Raw genomic sequence first — 18908 nt, forward strand, 5'->3', positions numbered from 1 at the left:
GAAATTTGGAAAAGACAATGCATTTTAAAGCATTTTGCCATATTTTTTACTAGAAATGCTATTTGTGGAATATATCACATTAATGAAAATGTTTTATTGTAAATATTATGTGAGAGACATATGTAAGTTTTTTAGTTTGTAAGGTTAAGAGGGATACCAAAATTGTGATGTTGTGGGGTTTTTTTAGTGGCTCACAGAAACAACAATAAGTGACCACACTGTTGGGATATTTTTTCCTGAACTTTAGATGTTGAGCTATGAGACTGTGGAGATCTCATTGCACTTTTATGAGGGAACTCAAGCATGAATTTAATGAGTAGTGTTATGCTCCAATGGAAAGTCCTCTTCATTACCTAATTTCTATTAAGCTATGTCATTATAAATATGCTAAGCTTAAATAAATATAGTTTTCTTCTTTCCTCTAATATCCCTGCCATTGAAAATAACAACTAGCAGTGTACTGGGGTTTGGGGTTTTATCCTTGTTTCAATTCCTCTATCATTTTTCCCTGTAAAATTTTGAAGTTTATATTTGGATTATCTTGGCAATGTACTTAGAAAGAGGGAAGGCCAAAATAAAAATAGAAAGTTGTGTAGGAAAGAAAACTTCATCATTCCTACAAAACTTTAAAACTGCAGTTAATGCTGAAGGGAGAGAGGAACAGCATGGAAGTAATTGATTGAATGCTGAAGAAATCCACATAGTTTGATTTTGAAAAGGAAGTGATTTTTTTTAAAGTTCCAAATTATATCCAAAGCTGAAAAACATGCTTTGGCAGTTCTTATCAGATGTTTTTGTCACTCAGCTCTACTTCTGACCCTTCCTTTTTGTTATTATTTCACCACTTGCAGCTATCCCTGAAGATACAGAGTCCTTCCCAGAATGCACACTGCCTGTTGTAATGTCTTCCAGCCTGAAATGCAGCAGGATAAAATGCACTTCTATTGCAGAAATTCTTTCTGCCAGAGAGGTCCATGCAGGAGTGCTCACATGGGCACTCTTGCTGTTTGTATAAATCCTGGAAAGTGGGGGTTTTAGCCAAAAAAAAAAAGCTTCACAGAAGTCAAGGGGCACTTAACCACATGGCTGGAGTTATTTTAGAGAAGTGAATTCCTCAAGTTCATATGGAGAGGGGCCCCAAGTACAGACTGAGCACAAACCAGCCCAAAAGAGTTGTTCTGAGAGATGTCCATGTCCCTGCCCTCTGTGCCACTATTAGAACCCTTTTCATTCTCAGTTGTGTTAAATAACAAGATGAGCTCCTTCCTTTGGTTTTCCAGCCTTCACCTACTTTCAGGATTAACAGAGAAAAAAGACTTTTCAGCTTTACATGTTTTTAATTTTCCTCTGGAAAATGAGTGTGATGATGCTGCAAATGGAGCTGAGGCTGGAGCTGTGGTAATGGCTGTGCAGGCTGAGGAAGGATAATTACTGCATTGCTGCTGTGAAATCAGGAATGAGGATATTCACTTCTCCCTGGCAAGAGGAGAATTTATCATGCAGTCTTTGTGCCAAAGGAACAAAAAATTACAGTGAAAAATTGCGATAGCTAAACGGGGATAAGAGAGTCGTGGAGCCTCTGGTTTTTTATCCTCTCAAAGTTGTGAAATTTTGCTTTGTGGTGGTAAAAAGGGGAAGGGGAGGTTCATACCTGAAAGCACAGTGAAGACAGCAGCAAAGGCATTTAACTTGAGCCCATCTATGACACTGCTTGAATGAAAGAGCTCGAGGCACATGAGGCTGAACCCGACGACCAACAGCATGATGTACAACACCTCGGACACCACTGAGAGCCACAGCACACCTGGGGGCAGAGAGCAGCAACCTGTCAGCACTTGGGGAACACTTGCAAGAGGTTAAAGTTGGCAAAAATTAATTAGGAAGTCAGGAATGTCTAGGAGTAACTGGGTATTAGGAATTTTTTTTTAAAAGTTGGTTGGTTTTTGAAGTCACCAATTGTAATTTAGTTTTTTTTTTGAAATGTTTATCACATCCACTGTGTATTGGGAAAATTTTCTTTACTGAAAAGGTCATTAAGTACAGTTTGCCCAGGGGAGTGGCAGAGTCACCATCCCTGGAAGTGTTCAGAAAACAAGTAAAAGTGGCATTTCCCAATGTGGTTTGGGGGCATGGGAGCATTTGGTAAAAGGTTGACCTTGGTGATCTTGGTGGTCTTTTCCAGCCTTAATGATTCTGTGATTCACAGAGTTTAAACTCAGCAAACCATGGCCCAAACTGAGAAAACCAGAAAAAGCAGTGAATGAAGATGTGAAGAGTGGCAGGGTGGTAAAGACACTGCAGAAAGAACATGCTGTTGCTTTTTCTTGTTCAGCTTGGCTACAGAAGCTCTGTGGGGACGTGTGAGAACCTCTTGGCTCCTCTGAGCCCAGGCACAGCTCACAGAATTAATTTCCCCACCTGTTCCACAGTTTAGATGAGCGCAATCCACCAGGCAGGGAGGTGATGGCACAGGGTACCTGCCTGCTTGTGTGCTGCTGGGAGCTGGACAGCCTTGGATGCCTCTTTTCCACAAAGAAAATAAATTCAGTCCATTTTTTAAAATTCTTGCCACAGCCTAGTGCTGGGAGCTGTTGTTAGAAACAGCCCTGCAGGATGGCTGGGCTCATTCAGGGTGTTCTCACAGGGTTTGTGCCACAGGACTGGCCCAGAAACTGCCACAATTGCAGCAGGGTGGGCACAGATGTTGATAACATGCTCAGCTGAGGAGCTGCAGATGTAAAAATGCCTGGCTGGAGTTTCCTCAGCCCCTAGGTGCAGCCCTGAGGGTCAGGGCCCTGCAGGACTCAGGGCAGTGCTCAGGACAGGGGTTCTGGGAGTGCCCAGCAGGGACTGCTGCACCACCAGGAGATGTCACCTTTGGGAATTCCAGCAGCACAAAACCTCCAGCAGGATCTGCTGAGTCTTTGAAAGTCACCAAGCCACGGGGTAAATTGGAGAGGATGGGAACAGATGATAAGATTGAGTCCCTGCCCAATTTCCAATTGCTGTTTCAGCATGAGAATCTGCTCGAATTCTCCAGTACATTTGCTAACCTGATTGCTAGAGAATTCACCTGGAAACAATGAGCAGTGATGGAAAATTTCAGCCTAAGCAGTTGAAACATGGAAAGTTAAGCATCTGAAGACAATGGCTTATATTAGAAAATGTTAGCTGTAACCATAGAGACTGCTACAGGCTTCACTTATATTAATACCTTCTCTCCTCACTGCCAGAGCTCATGTATGATAAAGCCCACAGTCCAGCTTATCAAACCAGATATGCAGTCTCACTTTTATCAAATATTTGAGTGGCCTCTTGGTGACCAGGCTGATCCCAGCTCATATTTTGTCTGGGAATTCATCTTTATAATTACATCTAATTAATATGTGCTATTCGTTGTTGCCACTGTAGCTGACCTTTCGAGTTCTTAAACCACACTACAGAGATAGCAATAAATAAAGCTTTTAATTGCTCACAGTGGCTGTGTGTGCAATATTGCATCTATCAACAGCAAACAGCTGCTTATCTCACTCCTCTTAGTCAATTTGGTATGAGGCAACTCTTCCAAAAAGGAATGCAAGTGAGAGAGAGAGAGAGAAACAGCAGGGTTTAGGAGGGATTTTGCCTCATTTTCTCAAACCAGCAATGTCTATGATGAGAGAATGATGGAATGATTTGAGTTTGGAAGAATTAGCTGATGCAAACCTGACCCACAGACTGAGGCAGCAGAGAGCCCTAACTAATGAGCTGTAATTCATTCAGCCCACACTTGAAATATTAATGTACAACACACCTGCCCAGGTGATTATTGCCCTGAGTCAAGCCTTGTGCACGCCCCTGGTGCTCTGTGCACACCAGGGCAGTGCTGTAACACTGTCTGCAGCTCACCACTCTGGTGTGGCTCCAGCTCTGCTTCCCTGGGGGAAAAACTGGGCTCAAAGAGCTGCAATCCATGGGTGACATCAGGCTGGTGTGCTCAGGTGTAGGGCCAATTCTCTTGGATGTTTTTATCAATGACCTGGACACTCTTAAGGAATTTTTCTTCTGGTGATTCTAAATCAGGAGCAGACCCTGAGTCCCTTGAGAATGGAGGGTCCTTAGAGAGAGATCTTGGTAGATTTGAGTGTGTCACCAACCAGATGACATCTAACAAGGACAAATGCTGGGTTCTGCTCCTGGGCCAGGGTAATCCTGGAGGTACCTGCAGAGAGGGGAACAAGGAGCTGGAGTGCAGCCCTGCAGGAGAGGTCTGGGCGTTTGGTTGATGGTTCTGGGGGTTTGGTTGATGGCTCTGGGTGTTCAGGTGATGTACTCAGCTCTATATATGCACACCCTACCTGCTGCCCACCTCTGGCCCAGGGCCTGAAGCTGGTGCTGCAGGCACCAGGGCAGTGATTTTGGAAGGAACAGGGAGCTGGGGAGGTGCACATGTCCCTGTGGGAGCACCTGGGTTTGTGTGTCCATTGCAAGGGGACATTCTCAGAGGGACAGGAGGGCTCTGGGAGCTGGGCCTGGAGGGTCTGGGGCCAGCTGGTGTCCTTTATTCTCCTAAGGAAGGAGAAAGGAGCACCTGACTGTGTGGCTGGTGTCACAGGGAGTGCTTCGCCTTCCCTTCCAGAGGGCTGGGATAAGAGTGGCTTTGCCAGCAGGATAACCTTTCAAGGAAATGATGAAAAGCTCAATGAGACGTGAGTTTTGCTCTCCTGTAAATCCTTTTTCTGATGAGACACAAAGGCTGGGTGAGTTTGCTGTGGGAGGCATAGTCAATTACTGCTTTTTTGGGGCCCTGTTCATATCTACCAAGGAACTCTCTTGTCTTATTCCATGGTGCAACTGAATACCTGCTCTGAGCCTTTTGTTTAGTGCATCTAATGTGGGGAAAGGCAAGTCCCACATGCAGTGTTGGCATAGTTCTATGTCCTGTCCTGCTTCTCTGATTTTGAATTTCTTCCGAAATAATAATACCCAGAAAATGCAACCTGTGTATGAATTTTGGATTTTCCTGTGGCTGCCTGAAGCAGAACAGTTGCTTCAGGTTATTAATTCAGGAGACAGAGTCTTTCTGTTCTGTGCTGATGGTGAAGTGATCTCCCACTGCTCCTCTCTCAACATGAGATTCATGAGGCAGTCACTTGGCATCACTTCCACTCACAACCTCTTACAGCCTCCTTCCTGCAAAGCAGAGAGCTCCTTCTCTTGAGGGGACCTCAGTCATTCCAGGTGACAGAGAAGAAGATCTCCAGGGTATTTTTCTCTTTTCCAATCTTCTCTGCTGTCATCTTTTCTGTCTGCTTACGTCCCTCCAGCCTGTGTCCTCTGCCCCAGGGATCTGTCTGGCCAAACTCAGCTTCTATGAAAAATCTCTCCTTCAGGAGAGTCAGGACTTGGTTCACTTAGAGAGTTCCACCTGGATGGCCTGTACCTGAGGCTCTGTGCTCTCATCAATCACCAGACTCCTCTCATCTTTTGGTCTCCATCCTGTTTGTGCTTGTTTGTTCAACAAACCCGCTCTGCCTGTGCAGAGAGGGGGCTGGGGAGGAACTCAGCTGGGATGTGCCTCTGTGCCAAGGACATTCCAATGTGACACCTCCCAGGAAAGGAAAGACTTGGACTTTAAAGCAAAAGCAAACCCAGAGAGGGTTCAGTGGCACTCCCACACACACGAGGGTGGGGATGCGTGAGCAGCCCACCCAGCATGCCAGCACCAGGACACCATGTGTTCAGCCCATCTTTCCAGGATTCCCTGGAATAATGCAGAGGATGACAGCTGTCAAGTCCTCCTCATGCCTGCCGGGCTTTTTTTAGGTGAGAAAATCGTGCTGGGTTTGCATGTTCCCTTCTGTGCTGGCCAGGAGCTGGCAGGGACCTGTCTCGCTGTCCTGTCACTCTCTGGGGAACATCAGCTTGTTGTCCTGTGTCTGGGCCCATCCTGGTATCCTGGGTCCTGTGTCTGGGCCCATCCTGGTGTCTGGGAAGCTGCCAGGAAGGTGGGCACTGTGATCTGGATGACCACTGACATCAGTGCCATCACCACCTCCTGCTCTAACACACCTTCTCCTGTATTTTTTGTCCCTGTCTGTCACCCCTCAGCAGTGTTGCTGACAATGGCAGAGCCACTTCTGGGCACTGTGGGACACTTTGGATCTTTGCTCCCACCCACACATAGGCTGTATGTCCCAGGTGGGATTGCTCTGATTGCTCACAGACTGTGAGGCTTTTCCTGGAGGAAAATGGGGTCACCAGCTTCAGGAGAACCTCCCTGTGGAGCAAAATCCCTGAAAGTGCAGGACCTGGGCTCAGCTTCTCACCCAGAATTTGAGGTTGAAAATCTGGGGCTCACCAAAAGATTTCACATAAATCAACCTATATCATAGAGCTCCTGCATCAGAAGGAATCATACCACATTCATATCATCTGATCTCATGGCAGGAAGAAGATCAGTGCAGTAGCTGGGACATGACAGAACTTTGTGTCTCTGAGCTTTGTTATTTCCTAACCAGTGTGTGAGAGACTCTCTTCTCCATGGAGCTCATGGTGGGAAGCACCAGTGTCACCTCCTCAAGGCCTTAGGCCCTGCAGCAGCATTGTTACAAGGAAATTAATTTCCCAGCACTGTCCAGCGAAGAGAACATACTCTTCTTTATGGCTGGGAGGAGAACTGTTACCCACAAGGTCCCTGGGGTTTTAGGCACTCAGGCACTCCATGAGCCATCTGGCAGGATCAGTCCCTTGCCTTTCTGTCTGGCAGCAGAGAGCAGCAGCACTTTGAAAGAAGATCCACAGCTCTGGGCGCATCTCTGCAAGGTGGTGATCAACTTGAGTGCACCTGCCTGCACTGAGATGTTAGACAAGGGATATTGCAGACAGTCCTGAAGGGATGAAACAAATGGAACATTTCTTCTGATAGTGAGAGAAAGAATCTTTACCTCAGCCTGCAATGAGTCTCACAAAGTTCTTCCCAGAACCTGAAACCATTTCAGGTCAGCCCTGGCCATTGAGGAAGGAGTGGATGCCTCTCACCATGGAGTCAGGGAGCTCCAGTGCTGAGCTTCCTGTGGAGCAGGGATTCTGATAAAAGCCATGGGAATTCTGCTCAGAAGAACTCGAGGCATTCATGGAGTTCCTGATGAAGGAACCCAAAGAACAGCATTGTTAATGACTTCCAGGAGGTTTGAGCTGAGTCTGACGGCTTGATACCCAAAGTTCATTCCTTGTTCAAACGCACTGCCATTTCCTGACACAAACCAGGAACAGTTCACTCCATCTTCTCCATGAGAGAGCTCTGGTTAAACTGAGCCATGTCAAGCCTGACACGTTCTGTGCTCCTTCCCCACAAAATCCCAAGATGATTCTTGTGTTGCATTATTAAAACCATGCTCAGGCTTGTTAGCAGCTTCGATTGAAACACCAAGAACTTGGATGACATCTGAATGGGATTATGTGCAGGATGATAAAGAAACATTTCCTGATGTTTCTGAAATGCCAGAGTTCCATAATTTCAATTCCTGTTGAGTTTTTGAGATTAATGAGGCCAACAAACCAGTTCTGGAGAGTTTAAATCACATCTATACCTCCTACCACCTACAGTCACATGCAGCCATGGAGTTTGATGCATACTTGTCAAGTCAGAGAAGTTGGGTTTTGGTGCCAGCTCACTATGCCAACGGGATCTGATGGCAGATTCTGAGGTCCTATCTCCAGATGAAACAATTAAATCCTCTTCTGGATGCTCCTTCAGGCTGGCCAGGCCATGGAAATGACTGTCAAAGATCCAGTGTTGGTGCATGTTCTCAAGGAAACACTGAGGAGGTGGCCAACACAGGAATTGCTGGGAGAGTTCAAAGCATTTTGAATCCATAAACATGAGCTGTTTGCTTGTAAAGGATTTCTTCAGGGAAAGTCATATTGCTATTCCTGAAGGATGTTGCTGAGTCATGTTAACCATGTTATACCCAGCAAAGGCAGGGATTGTGTGCCTGGAAATGTCTGTCATGCATTTTGGAGAGTGGCTTGGAAATTATCCACCGTAAAGAAGCCCATAAATGAATGTATTGCCTGTGTGACACTGCCTGCTGAAAGGCCAGCCTTCCTGAGCAGTGCCCAAGAAGAAATGGTCTGGAATCTGTATTGATTCCTGAGAGCCCTTTCAGACAGAAAATTAGCTTCCTAATTGGGGCAGGCTCACATTCAGAATGCCTCAGTGGGAATTCATCCTCCTTAGGAACACGCACTGCCTCAGCCTGTGCTCCCTGTGGGTCTGTGGCTGCTGCATCCCAGCCCTTCCCAGGGCACAGCTGCCCTCCTGGGGTCAGGGGCTGCCCAAAGCAGCCTCAGCTGAGCTCTCACACTCTGCCACACTGTCCCTGAGCCAGTGACCAGGCTGGACAATGCTGCAGGCAGCCTGAGAGCTCTGGGAGAGCTTTGGAGCTCTTCATAACTCAGTGTCACACGTCTGCCCTGAGAGCCAGGCTCTGTCTGAGCTGTGGTGAGGCTACACCAGCTCCAGCCACTCCTCTGCCAGTTCAGCCCATCAGACTCTCTCTCATCAGTCTGAGAGAGTCTGATGGGCAAGTAAGAGCTTTGGGGGGTTTTCTGCATCACAGTTCATCATATGAGAAAACCCCTTCTGTCTGCTCAAAGCAGTGGAGCTGAGCCATGTGTTCTCCTAAATAATCACTCAGATCCTCGTGCCTGGCTGAGATGAAACCAGGAGGTGGCACTTGAAGGACAAGCCAGTGCTGCATTGTTGAGCAGCTGGGGGGACACCAGAGTCCAAGCAATGCTGTTCTGGAGAGTGTGGAACCTTCTCGCCTCCCCACTGGCAGCTGCTAACCCAGACACTGCTGCTCTGCCTATGGGAGAACGTGCTGCTCTCACCCTGTGCTTCACAGCCATTGTCCCCAAGATCCCTGAACTGCCACAAAACACTGGGAAACCACAAGAGGCTGGGAGAAGTCACCTAGACAGGTGTCACCCCATGTGGGTGGAGAAGAGCCATGTCTGAGGGCCAGCCCTGGTTCTGGGGGGTGTGAACTTGCATCCTGCAGATGTTGTCTCTTTGTGCGAAAGAAGATTCATTCTCCTGTGATTTCCTGAGAATGTGATTTCATTCTCCTCCTTGGTCAGCCAGAGACACAGGGAGTTGTCACCTTGGTTTTTTAAGATTTTTCTAAGCCTTCTGATGTTGACATTCTTGTAGTGAACTTTATCACATACTTTCTGTAAATAACTCATTGTTTTGTCTTCCTTTATGGAGGAGGAGAAATTTGATGGACTGTTGGTTTGTCCAGTGTGTTTGGAGAGGTGTCACTGTCACCCTCCAATCCACTGTCACTTTTGGAAAACTATAAATGTTGGAGTCAGAAAATAAACTCCCTCTTTCTTCCTTCACCTTGAGGAGGGTGGTGTGCTTGTGTTCTTTCGTGTCCTATAGTGACAGGGAGTTGTTACCCTTGCTCATGTTAGCAGCGACAAAAAGTTCTGCTTATGTGTCTCCTAGTCTGTCTTTGCTGTCCTTGTGTTTTTTCTTGACTCATTGCTCTGCTTTTTCAGACTTAGTGGCTTTGTTGGAACTGACACCTGGGTCTCACCTAAATCTCTCTTCTTCAAGAGGGAAGAGAGGAAAAAAATAGGCAAATGGGCACTCACTGAGAGATGCTGTGCACATTGTTTTCGAAGAGCAGTAAGGCCAGCTCCATGTAAATCTCACTCTCTCTTCCAGTGCCATTCGGGTGGGTTTAGTCATCTGCTCTTCTCTGCTACTCCAATACTGGGAATTCCAAGCCAGAAATGCTGGAGTGATCAATAGAAAATGGTGAAAAGAATGAACCCTGAGCATGTTGTTGTGTCTGGCAGCGGGCTGAGCGCTGCTGGTTAATGCGTCACGGCAGAGCCGACCATCTGCCCGTCCTCTCGTGCTGCAGAGAGGCACACGCAGAGCCACCAGAGACACTGCAAGCCTCCTGACCCTAAATGCCACCTGAGCTACCTAAGACTGCCTGTTCCAATCAACTGAATGGGGCAGCAAGGGCAGATAAAGGGCTGGCACCCAGACAAGGGACTGCGCCTTGCAGAACGTGGGAAACCAGAGGAGGAATACCTGACACTGCTGAGGGAAGGGAGGAAAAGCTGTGCTTTGGTTTTGTTTAGCTTTAGCTCTTGGTTAGTTTCTTTATTTTGGAAGGTGAGGTGGAGCTGTGACTCATAAAATGATTCTCTTCTATGTGATGATGGCTTTGGATGGCTCTGGCATGGAGCAGATTGAATTCTGTGTGTGATACTGAGCAGACTGTGGGATATCTTTGTATCCATAATCTCTTTTTCCTGGTGTGGTAGTAATATAATGAGTAGAGCAAGAGAGTGGAAAAGATGATGAAAAATACTCTAAAAGAGAATTATCCCATGTGCCTTACTAAATATATTTGGGCTCAGTGTTTCCCTTTAAAGACCACCAGTGCAGAGCCTGTGATGTACTTCTACCCTCAGCACTGGGCTGAGAAATGAATGATGTTCAGACCAGTGTTCTCCACATCTTTGGCATCCCCAGTGTGAAAAACAAGACTGTTTCCTCCTTCAGTAATTAGGGATTTAGCTTCAATTCTGCTGGCAAGAATGGTTTCATCTTTGTATGTCTAATTGCCCTTAAAAACTAACTTCAATGATTCATAACAGATGTGTAAGAAAACACAGATAAAATAAAAGTAACATATTTTTTCCTGCACACTTAATCATAGCTCTCCTGTGACAAGCGCACAGGTATTTGTGTGTGTGGGTAAGGATTTACCCTATTGCAGAAATATGAACAATAATGCAATAGGAAGTATTCAAGAAGAATCTAGAGCCTGTTTTGGAAAGTGTACAGTTCTTTTGGGAGACCCAGTTACATTTCTTTTTACTGATGCAGGTCTCTAAGTGCTCCTCTTAGAAAATTGATCCTCTTTTTTTCTTCTTAGGAACATCTACCCAATACATAAAAAAGGAGGTTTGTTTTTAAACTTGGCTATTACAAGTCTCGTTTGTCTCTTTTCTAGCCTCAAACCTGCTCTGCATTGTCCTTCTCATCCAAACAAGTATTTCCCTATTTTTGACCATAAATGTCACTCTTCTCTCTATGTCTTTAAATTTTATTGTCAGTGCTTTGAGCTGGGGCTGGCAGGGGAGGGATGAGAGGTGCTCACAGGGAGCTGCAGGTGGGTACATCATGAGTACTTGTGGTGGCATGGTGGCTTCTTGTTTTGTTCTTGGGTTCCTACGATGATCCTAATATTTCTTTTTCATCTTAATCTCTGCAGAGCAGTGAATTAATGTTTTCATAGAAGTGTCTGTCATCGCCCAAGAACTCTATCCTGAGGGGAAAAGCTAATTCAGAACCCATCACTATATATGTAAAGGTAGGATGACTCCTCATCTTCCCCACTTGGCATTTATCAACACTGATCATTATGTGCCATTTGCTCTCAGTCACTCAATTTGTGCATGCTTCAGAGGCCTGCAGTGTATCCAGTGGTTTTCAGGCTTTCAAGCTTCAGTTGTCCTTTTAGCTGAACATTTTAATGTATTTTAAGCAGCTCTTGCTTTTCTTGGGTTTCTTTCTTCACAAATTCTAAAACCACTTTTATTGCTTCTGAAGGATGCTGAATCTGCCACACAAGCCATACAAGGGATCTCCTACTAACATTTTGAATCAAGTGCAGGGGTAAGTCAAGAGTAACACACTTCCCACTAATTTCTCCATGCCCACATCCAAATTTTGTCCCTGCATCATGCATCACATTTCTTGGTCTGTGCATGGTGTTTTAGTCAGCTCCTGCTGTTTTGTTTTCTGTCCTTACACTTTCTCTGCTATCAGGTTTAACCCTGCTGTCTCTGAAGCTGTCCCAAGGGGTGATCACTAACATAATTCTGCATTTTTTATCTGAACGTGGAATCCATCCACAGAGATTGTGTTGCTCATTAATGACATTACCTTGTTATTCTGATTCAGCTTTAGTACATGACATCTGCTTTGTCTTTCAGTGTAATCAGCAACAAGACGTTATTGTCCCTCTAATTATCTTTCTCCCATCAAATTTCTGCTACACCTATTATGTCAGGATCCATTAAAATCAGGCATCTAGCTTTTTCTGTTCTCATTAATTGCTGTTGGAGTGCTGGTTTAGGAGCATATATAGAACTGGCTTAGCTTTCTCTTTTTTCTGTGCTGTGTTTAGGTGAGACTTGATTTGTTTACTTGCTGTTTGCCATGTGCTACTTCAGCTCTGGCAGCCACTTTTTAGGCAATGCAGAATTGTTATTGCTTCATCTCTCCAGGATGCACCACCTCAGGCTGTGTAGAGGACGTGCAGGAGGCACCTCCTACCTCTGCCTGAGGACAGTCTCTCATTTAAAAAGCCTCCCTGTAAGATTTTGGACTGTTCAATGTTCACTAGCCATGAGCATTTTCCTTCTGCAGGGTTTTGCCTTGCCTCAGCCTCTGTGGTCTCTGAAAAGCCTGGTTTATTTTGTGAGTTTATCAGCAGGTAGGGAGCAGTGTAATGCAGGCAGCTGCAGGTGGCCTGCTGCCTTGCCATTCCTTGTGGAATTGTTCCACAAAATCAGGTACCACAGAGCCCTGGAGTAACCTGGCCAGGCTGCAGCACACCTGTGAGGAGCCTGCCCTGGGAATCCTGCCCTGTGTTTGTGTGGCCATCTCAAAGCTCTGAGCCAACACTGACATTTCAGCCTGTTCCTGCAGCACTTCCCCACAGGGGAAGAGCCCCTCATCTCCATCTCTGGGCACTCTAGGTGCTTGCAAAGTCCCAGCCTCCACCAGCACCATCCCAGAAACTGCTGGAGGCACCACATTTCCTGCAAAGCCCTGCTCTTCTCCAGCAAAATGCTTCCAGCACAAGTGCTGCTTCCAGCTGATGTCTCTTGCCCAAGTAGTTGGGCTGGGCTCACCCTCTGGCTGAGAGCTGGCAGTGATGCATGCAGAGAAGGATGCAGGAGCTGCAATCCCCACACAGCAGGGGGAGGAACACCTGTGGGTGTGTCCAGCTGTGGTGTTATGGTCACTGAAGCCTTTTATCTGATCATTTATGGGACCTTTTCCTCTCCATTGTGGTGTCGTGGTCCCCCTTCTTCGCAACTTCTAAAACCACTTTTAAAATCACTTTTCCCAGAATTTTTGGTCTTTGTTTCTTCCTTTTGAATGTATCCTCTGTGGCCTCTTGGGGTTTTTCTTGGGCAAAAATTTGAGGCCATGGGAATGGGATGACAGAAGGTGCCATGGGAGGAGGAGGAGTGTGGTGAGGAGTGTGCCAGCCTCAGTGTCCTGGTGGGACACCACAATCCCTTGCTGAAAAAATCTCCCTTTTCTTCCCCAGGCAGCAAAATATTCAGCAGAAACAAAACTTTGATGAAGTTCTGTGGAGAATATCCCAGAAGAAACTGAGAACTGAAATATCAGGTCCAGCCTACTTTGACAGCTCTCTTCCAACTCCTTTTGGAAATATTTGCTGTCTTACTGCTCATGTCTGGAGTGAAAATTAGAGCACTTTGTGGGCCCCAACGTCTGCTCAGTGAGAGCCCATTAAAAGCCTGGCCACTGTAACCAGCTATTGCTCTATCATTTTTATCAATAGCAAATGTAAACTCTCATAGGAAAATGTGGGTTTTTTTCCAGTTAATATCTACCATCATGAAGCTGATTTTGCTAAGCAGCTTTGGCACTAAGAACCAGCAACAGCTAATAAATTCAATGTTAGGCTTATGAGGTTCTGACAGATTGTTGGCAGCTGCCTTAAATGCAGGAAAAAGCTCTCCTAGTGTGGGTTGGAAATGCTTATTTATACCATACTGTGGGTCTGTTTGCCCCAAATTTTGCTGCCTCCTTTTAGTAGATGTCATTGGTGAGATATATGACAAGGGTACAATAGCTGATCAGAGATGCATTTTCCAGCTACACTGGAGATCAGCACTAATGCATAAAGACAGGAAGCTCGGCCATAAAATATGAGATTTTTACTGTAAGAATTTTCATTTATGAATGCAAGGTTTGTGGTGAGGATGTGACTAGACCTCATCATGGATGGTTTTATTTACTGTGAGTTTTTATGGTAGTTCTTTTTCTATATCAGAGGGTTTTAAATCATCTGGAGGAGTTTACACCACCTTGCTGTTAATTGGTGGTGGACCCAAGCAAAGATGGGCTGTGCAACTACACTGAGTGTGTTCTTAGTATGTCTTAACAGTTGTCTTAAAAGCGAAAGATGATGTGCTCAGAAAAAGGCATGGGCTTCAGGAGCCTCTGTTTAGCTTAGAAGTTGGTCAGACAGGGATCCTCTTTGGGCCAGGGAAAACCAGCTAAAGGGAAAACTTTGGGAAACCCGAGTGCTCAGCTGCAGTAATGGAGCTTCCATTGCAGAGATATTTCAGATAAACAAAATTGCGGAGACATTTCAGATAAACAACCACTTTTTGGTGGTAAGTGATGCTAAGAATATGTACAGAAAGTGAATAAGTTGCAGTCCCATTGTGAAGCTAAGTTTAGTCCCAAATTTCCCTGTTACACGATTGCCTGTGAAAACCACAATGTTTGAACTGAACTCAAATTTGCTTTTCACTGTATTTCATCCTTTCTCATTGACTTGGACTGGCTGGAACTGAGTAGTTGATGAGCCTCTGCGCCTTAAAGTCAATGCTGAGTGAGGGGATGAAGAAATTAAAGGAATGGGAATTTTCTTCTAACTGGAGAAGAGCAGATTAAGTCAAGACATTAAAGAATTGTTCAGTGAAAGTAAATCAGGCATCAATTTTCTCTTCACATGTGGTGAAAGTAGCTCTGGAGAGAACAAGACTGATGGTGAAAATTCCAGATTAACCATGTTGCAGTGTCCAACTTGATGTACAGTTGTGGAATTTATCCTGGTTTTGTTTATGAGTCTGATGGTCAGCACTTTCCATCTCTAACAAAGCATTCCCCTCTCTTTCTGTCAATATGCCTTACAACTCCATGGAAAGTCTTCTGAAATAGATAGAATTTTCTTTATAACACTACACAGAAAGAGCCTTCCTTCCTCAAAAAAGAAAAACAGAATCATCTAGAAATATGCACTGACATCATGCAACAACTCTAAAATTCTCCTGGAAAAAAAAAATGCTGACAGCATTTCACACAACCAAAAGAAATCCTGAAAGTAAAGCACTAAAGGCGGTTTTGGAAAGTGTGTGGGTGATGCCACCAAGCATTCTGCACCACAGTGAAGTTCCAGAGAAAGGGGATAAAGCAGAAACCCACCCCAGTGCCTTTAGAGCAGGCACCCTGTGCCAGCTCTGGTCTGCCTGCTGGAGGGGCTGGCAGGGCAAGGCAGGGACATTCCCTTGCCCAGCTGAGGTTCCCTTGCCCAGCTGCCCTTCCAGCTCCTCTCCCAGCCCTGTCCCTGTCCATTCCATCTCCTTTCCTGTGTCTCTCCTTCAGCACCAGTCCTACTCCCATCCTTGGACAGAACTTTCTGGAACTTTGAGAACCTCATTGCTGTTTTGGGAGCTGCACTAAAAAGCACAAAGTACCCCAGTGTATTACAGCAAAGTGCAGCTTTCAGCTCTGTGGCTCTCTGCACTGCTCCTGAGGATGCCTTAGGATTTTAGCTTTTATATTTTTCATATATTTGTAATTCTGCATTTTTTAGTGTATAAGTCCAAACTCCACACACAGTGTGAACTGCTGCTTCCCCATTTTGGGCAGACACAACAATTCCTGTCCAGGCCTGGGAGCCAAGGACACCTCACTGCCTCAGGCCCCAGAGATGGAAACAAAAGTGAGCTGGGGGGAGCAAACTTGGGGTAAATGACTTCATTACCTGAAGCTGAAATTGGCAGATTAACCCCCAATGTAGAAGTGGACCAAACTTATAAAAGTGTGAAAATCTGTGACCCTTCATTCATTTTGGGTGTAGCCCCATAGGAGCTTCATCTGCCCTAAATGTACCTGAAGGCCCTTCAATAAATAGAACTGCTTTTTATTCCCTTAATTTTGTCTGGTCTCTGTTTTTAGATAGCCCAAAAAGGCCTCACTGAGTCCTTTTGTCATGTTTTCTATCACAGAGTTTATTTTCTGGTGGCTGCTGAGAGTTGAGCTGCTGGTTTTGTAAGAGCCTTTGTGCCCCAAGGTGCCATTTGTGTGTGTGAGATTTAACTGGGAGCCCATTAGCGACACTAATCCCAGGCTTGTTCTTCCCTTATGTGCATAATTTATTTGGGTTTGCTTACAATGAATTTCACAGAGGCTCTGTGGCTGTTTCTCTCCCTGCAATATCCCCCTGCTTTATTAGCAGTAATTGCCTTTCTTCCCATTTTCCAGTGGATCAGCAATTCAGGCAAATTAAGGAAAATTGTTCCTTACACCACTTACTGCTGCTCCACCAAGCCTGAGGAAGGCACCCTGTGCCCAAAAGGTTTTGAGATTGTCTCAAGTGATCTGACAAAATATATGGGGCATCTCATCAGGTGGGACCAGGATGGGCTCAGTTCACTTTAATTGAGCTCTATTGAGCATTTTTTTCCCCTTATAGATTTTCAAAAGTGGGGTAAATTGCTTTTGAAAATAAAAGAAATCTCAATGATCAATTGAACTTCAATACCAGGGTGAGGAAAACGGTTGCAAGCTGCTTCTGTGCACTTGAATATATAACTTTTCACTAGGGTAAACCAACCAAAGAAGCATTGGATGATTCCTTCTCACAAAGAGATAACTTTGGTACTGTGACTGTATTTTTCTGACCATAAATGTCTTCATGGCCTGAGGAGACCACACAGCATTTCCTTCCTTACTAGAGGAAGAAGGGAAATGTCTGGCTGTGGTATTTGCAGGGTCCCCAGGACAAGGTGAAGAGATGAGTCTTGCTCCATGTTCTTAGAAGGCTAATTTATTATTATAGAAGTGGACCAAACTTATAAAAGTGTGAAAATCTGTGACCCTTCATTCATTTTGGGTGTAGCCCCATAGGAGCTTCATCTGCCCTAAATGTACCTGAAGGCCCTTCAATAAATAGAACTGCTTTTTATTCCCTTAATTTTGTCTGGTCTCTGTTTTTAGATAGCCCAAAAAGGCCTCACTGAGTCCTTTTGTCATGTTTTCTATCACAGAGTTTATTTTCTGGTGGCTGCTGAGAGTTGAGCTGCTGGTTTTGTAAGAGCCTTTGTGCCCCAAGGTGCCATTTGTGTGTGTGAGATTTAACTGGGAGCCCATTAGCGACACTAATCCCAGGCTTGTTCTTCCCTTATGTGCATAATTTATTTGGGTTTGCTTACAATGAATTTCACAGAGGCTCTGTGGCTGTTTCTCTCCCTGCAATATCCCCCTGCTTTATTAGCAGTAATTGCCTTTCTTCCCATTTTCCAGTGGATCAGCAATTCAGGCAAATTAAGGAAAATTGTTCCTTACACCACTTACTGCTGCTCCACCAAGCCTGAGGAAGGCACCCTGTGCCCAAAAGGTTTTGAGATTGTCTCAAGTGATCTGACAAAATATATGGGGCATCTCATCAGGTGGGACCAGGATGGGCTCAGTTCACTTTAATTGAGCTCTATTGAGCATTTTTTTCCCCTTATAGATTTTCAAAAGTGGGGTAAATTGCTTTTGAAAATAAAAGAAATCTCAATGATCAATTGAACTTCAATACCAGGGTGAGGAAAACGGTTGCAAGCTGCTTCTGTGCACTTGAATATATAACTTTTCACTAGGGTAAACCAACCAAAGAAGCATTGGATGATTCCTTCTCACAAAGAGATAACTTTGGTACTGTGACTGTATTTTTCTGACCATAAATGTCTTCATGGCCTGAGGAGACCACACAGCATTTCCTTCCTTACTAGAGGAAGAAGGGAAATGTCTGGCTGTGGTATTTGCAGGGTCCCCAGGACAAGGTGAAGAGATGAGTCTTGCTCCATGTTCTTAGAAGGCTAATTTATTATTATATTGTGTTATGTTATGTTATGTTATATTATATTATATTATATTATATTATATTATATTATATTATATTATATTATATTATATTATATTATATTATATTATATTATATTATATTATATTATATTATACTAAAACTATACTAAAGAATAGAGAAAGGATGCATCAGAAGGTTAAACAAGAATGATAATGAAAGCTCCTGACTGACTCCTCAGAGTCCAACACAGCTGATGGGGATTGGTCATTAAGTAAAAACAATTCACATGAAATCAATCAAATATGCACCTGTTGGTAAACAACCTCCAGACCACATTCCAAACATCAAAACGGGGAGAAGCAAATGAGATAATATTGTTTTTTCTCTGAGGCTTCTCATCTTCCCAGGAGAAGAAATCCTGGCGAAGGGATTTTTCAGAAAATATGACAGTGACATCTGTCTTACAACATAAATAAATATTTTTCTTGAAGAAAGCCATCTGAGTTAAGATCAAATAAATGACAGACCTGCATAAAGTGAGCAAACAGCTGTCACAGAGCCTTGGAGCTTGTTCCAGCTGGCTGTGTGCAACATGGATCACATGTGGGTCCCTGTGTGCTGGGGGATCCTGCTTCCCCTGGCACTCAGGTCCCACAAGATGCAATCTGTATGATGCAATCTGTAAGATGGGAGGGAAAAGCCTTGGCTGTGTTCTCTTACCTTTTTCAGAAGCCGGGGCAAGGTCAATAAAACTTCGACATTTTTCACCTTCAAAAGAAAAGGATTATTTTAGGAGACAGAAGCGGGCTGGTGTCCCTCTGCCTCCTCTCTGTGCCTGGGGTTCCTGCCCTCACTCCCACCCCAGTCTCTCCAGGACACTGGGGACAGACATTCCCCTGTGCCCAAGGGCTGGACTTCCCTTGGGGTTGCAGCCCCTGGATCAGGAGTGTGGGGTGCAGGCAGCGCAGGGAATGCTCCCTT

General features: G+C 44.9%; 1 protein-coding gene across 2 annotated transcripts in view; it reads right to left on the reverse strand.

Annotated features, from left to right (window-relative positions):
- The window catches only part of GSG1L (GSG1 like), a 57694-nt gene that overhangs the window by 21887 nt on the left and 16899 nt on the right, over positions 1-18908 (reverse strand). For both annotated transcript variants that reach the window (XR_004082180.1, XM_031060494.1), the window contains exons 2-3: positions 18648-18695; positions 1652-1804 (exon numbers count right to left, since the gene is read on the reverse strand). Coding sequence is in view for 1 of the 2 variants with exons in the window: in XM_031060494.1 (XP_030916354.1) it covers positions 1652-1804; positions 18648-18695 (201 nt within the window). In the remaining variant the exon portion in view is untranslated. The remainder of the gene's footprint in view (positions 1-1651; positions 1805-18647; positions 18696-18908) is intronic.

Source organism: Geospiza fortis, unplaced genomic scaffold (genome assembly GCF_000277835.1).
Source record: "Geospiza fortis unplaced genomic scaffold, GeoFor_1.0 scaffold114, whole genome shotgun sequence".
Lineage (NCBI taxonomy): Eukaryota > Metazoa > Chordata > Aves > Passeriformes > Thraupidae > Geospiza > Geospiza fortis.